The following is a 14499-nucleotide window of genomic DNA, read 5'->3' as shown; positions in this document are numbered from 1 at the left end:
TCAATTAAGTGCTAATCTCTTTTATCACGTCTCTGATACTTACTAATGTCACCTTTAGCAAGGCTGACTACTCAATATTCTCCAACTATCCGTAGAAGAACAGTTTCAAAATCTTGAGTCTCCAAATCTGGAGGGTTTCCTGTCACAGACTAGGAAAAAAAATTAAACAGTTGTGACTTTGTGTCAAGTCATTAGGAGAGGATTGACCTGATGCCTAAAATCCACCATTGTTTTTCCCTTCTTTGGATTAAAACATTATTTAAAAAGGACACCTGTTAAAATACAATTTACCTGGGTAAGCTAATATATTAAGATACTAGCAACTGGTTAAGTGGATTGGCTAGATTACTTTGTGTGAGGTATAGGAACAGTACAAGCTCGTGAGATTTTTGATCTCTGCCCATTCCGAGTTCAGTCAAGTCATGTCAGTGGCTGGAAATCAGCAATGGTGGCAATATTTACAAGCCAAGGAAACCTGCAACCTCACATACCAGGGCTTCTCCCCACCCCCCTCCCTCCACCCCCTAGGAAGACTAACTGGTTTACCTGCATGCCCTGGAATTAGGAGATAACAGACATTTTTGTTTGGTCATTTTTACCATGAGAGAGCGGGAGGCTCTCCTACCCAAGGGCATAAAGAGAAGCCCTCACTTTGGGCCATAGGGTCATAGTATGAGGGCACTGAGGACCTATAGAAAGGGAGGGGCCTGATGGAAGAGGAGGGGCTATGAAAGTGGGACTCTAATGAGAAATTCATTTATTTTATTAAAAAAATTTTTTTAATGTTTATTTATTTTTGAGAGAGAGACAGAGAGAGAGAGACAGAGAGACGGAGTGTGAGCGGGGAGGGGCACAGAGAGAGGGAGACAGAATCAGAAGCAGGCTCCAGGCTCCGAGCTGTCAGCACAGAGCCCACCTCAGGGCTTGAACTCACAAACCGTGAGATCATGACCTGAGTGAGATCATGACCTGAGCCGAAGTCGGATGCCCAACCGACTGAGCCACCCAGGCGCCCCAAGAAATTCATTTGTTTTAAAGTTCTGTGCACAAATGTCAAGGACATCTTTAGAATCTCACAGAGCTTAGAATTGGGTTCAGGTGAGGATATGGAAAATTCCATTAGCAAATGGATAAACTGTCTTTAAAATAGCTTGGAAATTCCACTGTTATTATGGTTGAAATTATTAGTACATTATGGTTGATTGCCTAATTTCAATAAGCATAGGATAGTTTTCCACTTTTAAAACTAATGTATAAATCCTATGCCCAGAAATATTCGTGTGGTAGGGTTAACATTGCTCTGTCAAAACAATGGCACCCTAACTGTGCCATATGTTAAGATCTTGTGAGTGCACAAAAATGACAAGTACCTAAAAGAATAGATTTTTATACAAAAAGATGAAAACAATGGTTATGTGAATGAGAAAATATTAATATTTTGAAATTTGATTTTACAGACAGTATGCAATATAGAGAAAAATGTTTCAGGAATGGCAGTAAATTGGATAAATGAAGAACTTATTTGGTCAAATCAACAGGAAGGAATCATTACAGTAACAGACATGAAAGGAAACAATTCCCGTGTTCTCTTAAGCGCCTTAAAATATCCTGCAAATGTAGCAATTGATCCAGTAGAAAGGTAACTGCTGTTTTCAGACACTGAAATGTATTTCAAAACTCTGATGGTAGTTCCTGGAATCATAGTATTTTGAACTCAAAAGGACCTTCTCATTGAGAGGGTGGCCTGAATTTGAACCAAGGTAGGCTTCCTGTACAAATAGTGCTTTTGAGTACCGTGATTTGCTGCTGTACAAGCACAATTGCTTTTTTAACTTGAAATCACATGGAATTTCCACAGCAGGGCAGTAAATGTTTGTTGAATTGGAATTTCATTCAAAATAGTCACACTCATCCTGGGGGCCTCTGAAACACTGAAAGAGTTGGCCATTTAAGTGACTTTACCTTCAGTTATGTGTCTATGTAATGTGCTTGCTCTCAGGTTTATATTTTGGTCGTCAGAGGTGGCTGGCAGCCTCCACAGAGCAGATCTCAATGGTGTGGAAGTGAAGATTCTGTTAGAGACATCAGAAAGAATAACCGCTGTGTCACTGGATGTGCTTGATAAACGGCTTTTTTGGATTCAGAACAGTAGAGACGGAAGCAATTCTTATATTTGTTCCTGTAATTATGATGGAGGTTCTGTGCATTTTAACAAACACCTTATGCAGTAAGTTGTGCTTTTGGTGTAAAAAAGAATAGCTGTTTGAAGTTTGTCCAGTGGTTCAGCACAGACTGGGGCGTCCAAAAGACTTGAGAACCAGTCCTAGATTTACCATTTATAGGACAAGTGACTTGTCCTATAATATAAGAAAATAATATCCTATATTAGGATAATGTCCTATAATATAATAATGTCCTATAATATAAGAAAAGATTAATCACTTATAGGAAGGTCACATGACTTCTCAGTTTCCTTTAACGTGCGGATAATAGCAGTAGCTATTTTTTGGGGATTATTGTGAAATTTAGTAAAATTAATTAAGTAAAGAAATGCAAATAAAAATAATTAACAGAGTTTTGGCATCTGGTAAGTTCTCACATGTTGGTTACAGTTTTGTTTTGTTTTTTTTTTTTTGAATTACTATGTCACGTATTTGTGAAGCACCTATGTTTCATTTGATTTACTGTCTTGCCTGTAACTGACTCTCCTGCTTATGGTAAGAGGCAGAAATTAGTCAAGTGTGAAATGGATACAACCAGAATGCACTCTTACACAATTCCTATTTTCTTCTTTGTTTTATTTTCATCACACTTAAGTGCTGATTAGCAAAAGAATGAGACAATGAAGTTTAAGCTAGAAATCATATCCCATTAACTCAGATTATGACTACATAAATAAAATTTTAAATTTAACATCTGCTTCTAAACCTAAAGGAGAAACAATTGGAAAGGTAGGTAATTAAAATTTAGTCAATACACTGAAATGAAGTGAAATGTTAATAAGCCCAGGAAGAAGTGTTCTGCTATTATTTATGGTTTTTTTTCTGTTTTTTGTTCTTTTTTTTTAAGGCACAGTTTGTTTGCAATGTCCCTTTTTGGTGATCGTATCTTCTATTCAACATGGAAAAAGAAGACAATTTGGATAGCTAACAAACACACTGGGAAGGATATGGTTAGAATCAACCTCAATCCATCATTTGTACCATCTGGTGGAATCAAAGTAGTGCATCCACTTTTACAGCCCAAGGCAGAGAGTGATGCTTGGGCACCTGGTGAGTTATCTTTGACCTTGAACAGAGTCTGGCACTTAGTCCCCACCTGTCCACCTGCTCAAGCCAGACACTTAGGGGCCATCCTTGATTCCTCCCACTGCCTCACCCCCAATTTCCAATCTGCCACCAAACCCTTTCCATTCTACCTCCTAAATACATCTCAAATATCCATTTTTCTTCTCTACTGCCACCACCATCGTCCAAACAACCAGCATTTCTTGCCTGTTCTATTGTAGTAGCCAATCAACTAATCTTTCTGTTCTTGCCTCTTGACCTTAAATAGCTAATCTGATCCATTAACTCCTGTGCCTAAAACCCTTCAAAAGCTTTCCTGTGCCTTTAGACTGAAATGTAACATTTTACCAGGTTGATCAATATTTGATGAAACTTATCTAACACTCTGTTCCTCACTGGATTCTGACTCAAGTCTTTCCATAGTTGTTATGACATGCCATCCCCTTCACATCTTTAGGCTTTTGGAGTCACTCCTTTCTCTTCCCAGACTTCCTTTCAATTCTGAGCTTCAGTATGTCCTCAGATGGACAGTCTCTGGTCATCCAGTCAAGAGGAGGCAAGGGCCCTACCCCTTATTACCTATTTTTTTTTTTCTCAGTACACCCTTCACTGAACTCACCCCAAGGTGTAGTTACATATTACTTTGCTTTCTTTTTTGTTTTCTCTCCTGCTTAATTATAAATGCCGTGCAGGCAGGGACCATGTCTGGTATGTATATATTATTAATTTATTTAAACCACCCTATATTCAGTGGTTGTTGATTTATTTATAAATGAAGAATTTTAGATAACGTTAATACAATGAGTGGATTGACTGAATCTAGTCATAGTCCCAAATTTCTACTTTTAAATGTAGGCTTCTCTGTTTGAATTCTTTAGCACATGCTTTTTTTAGGTAGGCTCCTCAATATGGCTTATCTACCATGCGAATGATGTTATACTAACATTTGCTATATGTACAAGCTTAATTTCAAGCAGGTTTTGACAGACATTTAATCTTATCCCCAATTAGCCTTGTGAGGTTCCGAAGCCGAGATGGAATTGTTTGTTTTCTCTTCTTTCTATCTGTTGGATGCCACTAGGGTTTGGTAATAGTGTGGGAAATGGTAGGGACTGTGAGTCCCTGCCACAGTTAGTATATAAACGGGTTTGTTCCTGCCCTAGACATAGCTCCTGAACAGAGCTGTGGAGACTGAACAGGAGGACAGGCACGAGATTGCTGAAGGGAGGCTAGAATCTAGAGGAATTGACATTATTATTACTTACATCTTCAAGGAGGTAACTAATAGTGTAAGTGCTTTTTAACCGATTTCTTTAAAAACTTAAAACTATAATTTTATTTGTGTAATGACTATGCTTTTAATGCAAGTAATAAGGCACTTCCAAGACTAACATAAATCCCAAGAGATAAAGTGTTTAGTCAGACAAGTTTTTTTGTAATGTTTACTTATTTAAAAAAATTTTTTTTTTATATTTATTTATTTTTGAGAGACAGAGTGAGACAAAGTGAGACTGGGAGAGGGGCAGAGAGAGAGGGAGACACAGGATTGGAAACAGGCTCCAGGCTCTGAGCTGTCAGCACAGAGCCTGACGTGGGGCTCGAACCCACAGACTGTGAGATCATGACCTGAGCCGAAGTCGGACGCTCAACCGACTGAGCCACCCAGGCGCCCCAATGTTTATTTATTTTTGAGAGAGGGAGAGGGGGGTTCATGGGAGAGAGAGGCAGACAGAGGGAGACAGGCGATCCCAAACAGTCTCAGTGCCATCAGCACCATCACGAACTGTGAGATCATGACCTGAGCTGAAACCAAGAATCACGTGCTCAACCAATGGAGCCACCCAGGCGGCCCCAGAGAAGTCATTTTTTAAAAACTGATTTACTTGAATTTGTAAAGCAGAAATTATGGGAAACAGTTAATCTGTGGGTCGGAGTGTAACATTAAATAGCAACAACCTGGTGGAGTGTTATAAATGAGATGGTGACCATATTCCACACATGAACAGTGAAACTGATATTCTGCCAGATACCTTCCATGGGAAATAGGGACTCAAACTGTCTTCAAATATGACTCATTGTCCAAGTGGTGATTACCCACAACAAAATTAGAACCAACAACTACTATGAATAATTATTGAGTGTCATTTGTAGTAGTTACAGATATGTCCATCAGCACCTCTTACATTTATGTGTAACCTCATGGTTTCCAAAGTATTTTCATGAACACTATTTTATTGGTTTGTCCACAGCAGTATTGTGAAACAGAAAGGTCAGCAATAACTGTGCTCATTTCATAACTGAACTGTTTAAAGCCTAGAGAAGTAGGATGTGTTTTCCAAGATTACACAGCTTGTTAATGATGGATTATAGGAGAAAAAAAGCCTGGTGCTAAGTCTGTTGTTCTTTCCACCATAAACACTTTAACTCTTCAGAATCCTTCACGATTACTCAGCTTTTTTTGATAGGGAAGTCAAATACGATAACTGAAAGCATGAATTTCAGAAGAAAATCTATAATGATTTATTACAAAACAGCTTCAAACAATCTGGCAAATAACATTTGGTTGGGAAGCCGCTGCCAGCTGCAGAGCTACAGGCTAACCTGAAATCTAGAAGACCGTGGCATTGGTGATATTGGCTCCAGTTATTGATCAAAGATTGGGCTTCATATATACTCCAAGTGTGAAGAGCTTTTGACTTCAAGGACGCTGTTACTTCAGCTACCATTAAATAGGTGTAAATTGTTTTAGTGCCTGGCAGAGCAGGAATTCTTCACGTGGGACTTAGGGTCTGTGAATCTCTTGATTGTATGATTAGACGAAAATATGCAATTGTCCCTCCCCAGGAAGATGATATGGAGCTGCCATCAGGTTCCCAAAATGCCTTCACGTTTAAAGACATACTACTCTAGAGGCTTGTTAGTTCCTTCTGGATAGTGGGCTTACAACAGGTGGATGGTAATAGTACTTTGGTTTGCAAGGCATTTAGTCACGAGATTACTTCAGTGGGGAGATAACTGAGAAGAATCGTGTAACCTGGTTGACATTATTTTTTACATAAAATGTAAGTATTTATACACATGAGAGTGTCAATAAACTTACTTCATGCCAAATGCCTAAACTATCACTTATCAAATATGTTCTAAAAGACACTAGTTCTGTGGGATTTTATGGGATTATTTGGGGCCAAAAAAGTTTCAGGATCAAATGGTTTAGACAGACTGGGTTAAATGAAATTAAACAGGTGTCTTTTTCCCACGTGATTTCTCAGAACCACTCATCTGGCTAAGTGCCTTGTTAGTCTCTAAGGGCCATACAACCTATGCCATTTTCCTATTTTATTTCCTACGCAGCAGTCCACTGGACTCCTAACTCTATTCTTTCTAGCCAGACCACTTTCTTGAGATCTAGACCAAAAAGAAAAAAAGAGAGACTGAGGCACAGTGAGAGTTGAACTACAGAGAAAATTGATTTAACACACTGGGGATTTATTCATAGCATATGAAAGTGAGCAGCCCCAGTGAAGACTGTCCGACCAAGGGCAAGGCCACAAAACTTCATGAGGAAGACTGCAGTCATTTTTTGGTTTAAGTAATCCATGGCTAATTGATTCGGATTGCCTGGTTATAGAGGAGCTGGCTGCAGCTAATGGCTGAGCCCCAAAGCCAAGCAGTAGAGCCACAGTTTCACCATCAAGATGGTTTTCTGATACTTCTGACCAGTTTCCTCAGGGCGGTCACTCAGTTCTCTCATCTGGGCCACACCTGCTTGCTGTCTGCACCCTCCAGGCTCAGGGTCCTGCAGTGGGCATGTGGAAAATTTCCTTATTAAGGCCTATATATTTATCTGCCTTCTGCACATTTCTACTTGGATTTCTTTCAAGGGCTTCTGGCACAAAGGAAATAATTGGCCTACCAACTTTTACCTCCCTTTACCCTGACTCCAGTGCCCCTATTTCAGTGGGTGGCATCTCACCCCATGTCCCAAGGCAGAAATCTGGGTATGACCCTTTCCTCTCTCTTTCCCACTCCCACCCCATGAAATCAACCTCCAGCTCCCACCAGTCTCCCCACTTGCCATCGAACCACTCTTGCCCTATCTGGCAGCGATCCATCCCTAATGTCCTCTTCATCAGTGTTCCTGCCTCTCTTTTCCATGCTGCAGGGAGCATAACCCTTCAGAAATCAGAGCCCAATCATGCCATTCCTTGGTTAAAACCAATCAACAATTCTGTTGCCAATAATAAAAATCCAGTTTCTTTATTTAACCTGTTCACAGCTGTTCACAGACGGTTCTCAGCTTCATCTCTTGCCATTATCTGTATTACATTCTGTGCTGCAGCCATGTTCAAAGGTTTTATTTCCTCCCACAAGACATGTTTGCTCTTTCCTCCAGGCCTTTAAGCATGTCCAGAAACATGCTTTCAATCCTTCTCTGCATGGGCTCATTTTCCTTACCCTCTGAGAAATAGCTCAAATTTCCTTCTTTCAGAAACACCTTTGCTGCCCCACTCATGATTAGCCTTGGTTAACTTTTCACGAATAACAGATTTCCCTCACCTGTCACTTATTGTTCATCTTCCTAAATTTCCTTACTCCTACAAGGATAGGAGGATACCTCTCCATTGCACCCCCAGTGCATAGAGGACATTTTATAAATAATAGTTGAAAAAAAAAAGAAATTTCAAGAAGCCCAGAGATACACTCAAAATGTTTTGTATAGCCTATTCTACAACGGAAAATAAGAGATTTGTTCTATAAAAAAATAAACAAATAGTTGGGGGAAAAAGAGTGGAAAGAACACCCTTTGTCACTCTCTCCCCAAAATAATATGCTGAACAAGTTTTAAAGAGGTATCATATCTAAGTGCATGTTGTTTTCGTTAGGTGCTGTAAGCCCTACCTTTCCCTTGGTGCAAGAGGCAGTCTTCACTGGGGCTGCTCCCTTTGGTTTATTATAACTAAACTCCCAATGTTTTAAATTTTTTTAATGTTTATTTTTGAGAAAGAGAGAGAGAGAGAGAGCATAAGCAGGGGAGGGGCAGAGACAGTGGGAGACACAGAATCTGAAGCAGGCTCCAGGCTCTGAGCTGTCAGCACAGATGCCGACATGGGGCTCGAACTCACGAACCGCGAGATCATGACCTGAGCCGAAGTCGGACACTTAACCAACTGACCCACCCAGGTGCCCCTAAATTCCCAATGTTTTAAATCAGTTTTCTCACTTAATTCCCATTGTGCCTTAGTGTCTTTTTCTTTTTTCTTTGAATTGATCTAGTTCTCAAGAAAGAGGTCTGAGCTAGAAATAATCATTTTAGAAGCCGCATGGGCTGCTGCATTGGAAATAAAATAGGACAATGCCACAGGCTGTCATCCTTAAAAATAATAGAAATAGGGGCAACTGGGTGGTTCAGTTGGTTAAGCATCTGACTCTTGATCTTAGCGCAGGTCTTGATCTCAGGGTCATGAGTTCAAGCCCTGCATTGGGTTCTGTGCTGGGCATGCAGACTACTTTAAAAAAATTAACAACAACAACAACAACAACAACAACAAAAAGAAATAATATAAAGAGTCATAATTATTGAGTATGTAAAGAATTATCTCCTCTGGCTTTACCCATATTATCTCATTTAATCTTCACAACAACCCTATGAACTAGGTATGATTATTATTACTATTTTATAGATTAAAAAGCTGAGTTGCAGAAATGTCACAATATCTTGTTCAAGGTCACACTCTGGAGGAATTGGGATTTGAACCCAGAGAGAGTGACACCATGCTTCTTCCCCAACCACACTCTTACTATTATCATTTCATATCTTAGATTTTGCATTATTTGTTTCAAAAAAATCTGTAATTTGGTGTATTCTTATCTATCCATGGCCTCCTAGTAGTTAAATGCTTTGGTGTGCACAGATCATGGGGCCAAAACCTATTTCTCTCTCTCTCTTTCTCTCACACACATGCATGCACACGCACACACACACACACACACACACACACACACACACACACACACACCTCTCCCCTGGCTGTCACAGAATTGATCACCCAATTTTGTTGGTGTGATTAAAGTCACTAAGCAACAATGCTCTCCTGGCTGTCCCAACACCCACATTATTATATGAATCTCAGAGCCAGTGTGGGAACTCCTTTGTATACAGTGTTAATGACATTATTTTAAGCTCAGCTTCTGGTGATTTTTTGCAACTAGTTTGCTCACAGACTAGTTTTTATAAAAGGGCCAAATATCTTTGGATATTTTATAAAAGGTCCAAATATCTTTGCTTTCTTCTGTGTTTTTTTCTTTTTGTATTCTGTAAGTGTAGATTCCAGTGGGGCACCTAAGTGGCTCAGTCGGTTAAGTGTCCAACTTTGGCTCATGTCACGATCTCACAGTTCACGAGTTCAAGTCCCAAGTCGGGCTCTGTGCTGACATCTCAGAGCCTGGAGCCTGCTTTGGATTCTGTGTCTCCCAATCTCTCTGCCCCTCCCTGGCTAGTACTCTCTCTTTTCAAAAATAAATAAAACATTAAAAAAATGTAGATCCAGTGTTATGCTCATAAGAGTTTCAAAAGCATATTCTGTGGTAAATGAAGGGTGTCTACCATCAACACTGTGCAAAATACTTTGCATTCATTTCTTGCACAAAAAGTATTGCTGAATTTCTTTAGTTCTGAGAGTTTGTGAAGGAGAATTGCTCCCACCTGGAGGTCTACCTGCTCATGGAAGTAATTAGTATAGATAAAACAGCCCAAGTGGGACTCTGATTCATTTTAATTATGTCATTGCTGGAGTGTCTACTATAAAACCTTAGTTATTTGGAAACTTATAGAAAAGAATCATCCTAGAATTATGAATATTTTTTTCACACAATTTTTCCCCAATTTTTTTATTGTAGTAAAATACACAAATTAACCATCTTAACTATTTTTTTAAGTTTATTTATTTTGAGAGAGAGAGAGAGAGAGAGAGAGAGAGAGAGTGTGTGTGTGTGTGTGTGTGTGTGTGTGTGTGTGTGTGTGCATGAGCAGAGGAAGGATAGAGGAGGGAAGCAGGGGAGAGAATCCCGAGCAGGTTCTGTGCTGTCAGCTTGGAGCTTGACAGCAAGTTTCGAACCCCTAAACAGCAAGGTCATGACCTCAGCCAAAAATCAAGGATTGGATGCTTAATCAACTGAGCTGCCTAGGCACTTCACCATCTTAACTATTTTTATTGTACAGTTCAGTGGCATTAAGTACATTCACATTGTTGTATAACATCGCCACCATCCATCTCCATAACATCCATAACTCTTTTCATCTTATAAAACCACAATTCTATATGCATCAACGATAACATCTCTCAGCCTCTGGCAATCACCATTGTACCTTCTGTCTTTATGATTTTGACTACCCTCTGCACCTCATATAGGTAGAATCATACAGTTGTCTTGTGACTGGTTTATTTCACTTAGCATAATGTTCTCGTTTCATCCATGTTTTTATTTTATTTTATTTTATTTTATTTTATTTTATTTTATTTTATTTTATTTTATTTTATTTTATTTTATGTTATTTTACATCCAAGTTAGTTAGCATATAGTGCAACAATGATTTCAGCGGTGGATTCCTTAATGCCCCTTACCCATTTAGCCCATCCCCCCTCCCCCAGCCCCTCCAGTAACTCTCTGTTTGCTCTCCATATTTAAGAGTCTCTTATGTTGGGGCACCTGGGGGGCTCAGTTGGTTAAGCATCTGACTTCAGCTCAGGTCATGATCTCACAGTTCATGAGTTTGAGCCCTGTGTCAGGTTTTGTGCTGACAGCTCAGAACCTGGAACCTGCTTCAGATTCTGTGTCTCCCTTTCTCTCTGCCCCTCTCCCACTCGTGCTTGGCACACGCTCTCTCCCTCTCTCTCTCTCTCTCAAAAATAAATACACATTAAAAAAATTTTTTTAAGTCTCTTATGTTTTGTCCCCCTCCCTGTTTTTATATTATTTTTGCTTCCCTTCCCTTGTGTTCAAGTCCTCACCAGTGAAGTCATATGACATTTGTCTTACTCTGACTAGCTAATTTCGCTTAGCATAAGACCCTCTAGTTCCATCCACGTAGTTGCGAATGGCAAGATTTCATTCTTTTTGGTTGCCAAGTAATACTCCATTGTATATATATATCACATCTTTATCCATTCATCCATCGATGGACATTTGGGCTCTTGCCATACTTTGGCTATTGTTGATGGCGCTGCTATGAACATTGGGGTGCATGTGCCCCTTCGTTATTTCATCCATGTTTTAACATATGTCAGAATTTCCTTCCTTTTTAAGGCTGAATAATATTCTATTGTGTGTATATACCGCATTTTGCTTATTCATTCATCTGTCGATGTATACCTGGGTTATTTCCCTGTATTTGCTGTTGTGAAAAATGCTGCAATGAACATGGGTGTGCAAATATCTGAAGACTCTGCTTTCAATTCTTTTGGATATATACCCAGAAGTGAATTGCTAGATCATATGGTATTTTCATTTTTAATTTTTTGAGGAACCACCATACTATATTCCACCCAGTAGCTGTACCGTATTATATTTCCACTGATGCTTATTTTCTGTTTTCATATAATTTGAAATGATCCAGTTCAAACACCTACATCTCTTTGTTTTTCATAAAAATCTTAGTAAAATATGGGTGGCTATATCTTCCTAACTTTATAAATAATTGTTGATATTTTGTTAATGACTAGGATCAGATTTACAAAGATACATGTCACTGGGCATTCATCAGACTAGTGTGAGACAAAGCTCGGTTTTATTTATTTATTATTATTTTCCATTTGAGAGAGAGACAGAGTGTGGACAGGGGAGAGAGGGAGAGGGAGAGAGCGAGAATCTTAAGGAGGCTGTATGCTCAGCCCAGTGCCTGACACAGCGCTCAATCCCACAATCCTGGGATCATGATCTGAGGTGAAATCGAGTTGGATACTCAACTGACTGAACCACCCAGGTGCCCCCAAAGCTGCATTTTAAATGCAGGTTTGCACTGACACAAAATTGCTACTACTTGAAATGTCTTTTAAATATTTTGAATGGTTCTTTTATCATTTTTCTGTCTTCTTTCTTGCTGTCAGCTCTTACTTTTTGCTGTTTTTCTCACGCCTGGCCATGGACTCTGTTTATTTTCTAATCTGAGGTATTTCTTTGCCATTTTTTTATTGGGGAAACCAGATCATTTGTCCAATAGAATTTCCACATTTTGGATTTTGCAGATCATAACCCCATGGTGTCATTTAACATGATTCTGTATTTCCTGTAAGCAGGTAGTTTTGTCCTAGAAGACTGATCAGATTCAGATTTTTTGTAAGACTAATTTATAGGAGGTACTGTATGCTTCCTACTGATCACACTAGGGGACATGTAGTGGCTAATTCTGGATCTTATTGTGACGTTCAAGGGTCATTAGCAGTTCAGGTGTGGCCAATGTGGTCCATCCTTTGTAAAGTTTCCCATCAACCTTTCACATAATTGTTTCAGAAGCTATTGGTTATCATTGCCTAGAGCCATTTTTTTCATTAGAGTTTCAAAGTGATGACATTCTAATTGTATCACCGCTTATGCATTTGTTAGCTGAAGAACTTTTCTACATCAACTATGATTTCCCTGGGGAGGATCTTTTATAGGAAATGTAAATTAAATGTTCAGTTCTTTCCCTTATCTGTTTTTGAAATAAAGGGTCTTTAAAAAAAATGTTCATTTATTTTTGTGGGAGAGGGAGCGTGAGCAGGAGAGGGGCAGAGAGGGAGACAGAGAATCCCAACCAGGCTCCGCACTCTGCTAGTGCTGAGCCCCAGGTGGGACTCCAACTCATGAACCATGAGATCCTGACCTGAGCCGAAATCAAAATCAGACCCTAACTGACTGAGCCACCCAGGTGCCCCAAGGGTCTCTTTTTAAGCATCTTGATAAACTCATACATTTAAAAAATATTTGACATGTGTCTATTTGTTGCAGTTATTATCATTTTGACACTCAAATTGTACCATCTTTCTCTAGGAAGAGCCCTGAATTGAGGCTTCTAGCCTTTGTGGGAGAGATGACCAGTAGGGTCACCTCAGCTGCCCTCTCCCAGTAACTGGCCCTGGTAGTCTGGAAACCTGGGCTGAGGCAATGTGTGGGCTTACTGGAATCATGCAGTCCCTTCTGCCAGCCGGGAATGCAGTGGGGGTGGGGAGTGACAATGGGAGTGGCATTAACACCTTGCATTTCCATCTCTGTGCTGTGGGGTGCCATGGTCACACTCGTCAGAAATGGCTACAAAATAAGACTGAGTGGGCCCAAGAGGCTCTTCTGGGAGTGAAAAGAATGTGCAGTAAAACCTTGGTTTGAGAGCATAATTCTTTCCGGAAACATGCTTGTAATCCAAAGTACTTGTATATCAAAGCTAATTTCCCCATAAGAAATAATGGAAACACAGATGATTCATTCCACAACCCCCAAATATTCATATAAAAATGATTACAATACTGTTATATAATACAAAATAATAAAGAAAATACAAAATATAAAGAAAAATAAACAAATTAACCTGCGCTTACCTTTGAAAACCTTTATGGCTGGTGTGAGGGAGACAAGAGAAAGGAGGGTTATTGTGTAGGAGGACTTTCACTATCACTGACAGATTTTGAGTACAGTATAGTATTTTTTTTTAATTTTTAAATGTTTGTTTATTGTTGAGAGAGAGACAAAGCATGAGTGGGTGGTGGGAGAGAGGGAGACACAGAATTTGAAGCAGGCTCTGTGCTACAAGCTGTCAGCAGAGAGCCTGAAGTGGGGCTCAAATTCACGAAATCATGACCTCAGCTGAAGTTGGACACTTAACTGACTGAGCCACCCGGGCATCCCTACAGCACAGTATTGATAAAATCTTGTCATCTACTGTATTTAATGTAACTGGCAATAAGGCAGCAGAGGAAAGGGTCTATATCTGCAGGCAGCCTGACCTAGAATGAAGCAAAGCATTCCTGAGCTTCCTCTTGTATGGAAAAGCAAAGGACTGTCCATAGGTGCTTTGAAGTGACAAAAAACACATTAGTGCCAGTTGTGGGCACCCTCCAACATTCTGAAAAATCACAGATTTCTGTGGCTTGAGACTGAGCATCCAAGCATGGGAGACAATCACCCACAATCCAGAGAGAGGGAGGAGAGAGAGAGAGAGGGAGGGAAGAACCATTGGGTCATT

At 39.7% G+C, this 14499-nt stretch overlaps 1 protein-coding gene across 6 annotated transcripts in view; it reads left to right on the top strand.

Annotated features, from left to right (window-relative positions):
- The window catches only part of EGF (epidermal growth factor), a 95274-nt gene that overhangs the window by 26196 nt on the left and 54579 nt on the right, over positions 1–14499 (top strand). For all 6 annotated transcript variants that reach the window (XM_019417609.2, XM_019417596.2, XM_019417585.2 and 3 more), the window contains exons 3-5: positions 1458–1639; positions 2000–2227; positions 3070–3272. In XM_019417609.2, the coding sequence (XP_019273154.2) occupies positions 1458–1639; positions 2000–2227; positions 3070–3272 (613 nt within the window). The remainder of the gene's footprint in view (positions 1–1457; positions 1640–1999; positions 2228–3069; positions 3273–14499) is intronic.

This window comes from Panthera pardus, unplaced genomic scaffold (assembly GCF_024362965.1).
Source record: "Panthera pardus isolate Hobbes unplaced genomic scaffold, ASM2436296v1 HiC_scaffold_13, whole genome shotgun sequence".
Lineage (NCBI taxonomy): Eukaryota > Metazoa > Chordata > Mammalia > Carnivora > Felidae > Panthera > Panthera pardus.
Note: the sequence above shows the minus strand (reverse complement) of the source record. Positions and strands in the feature narration are given on the sequence as shown.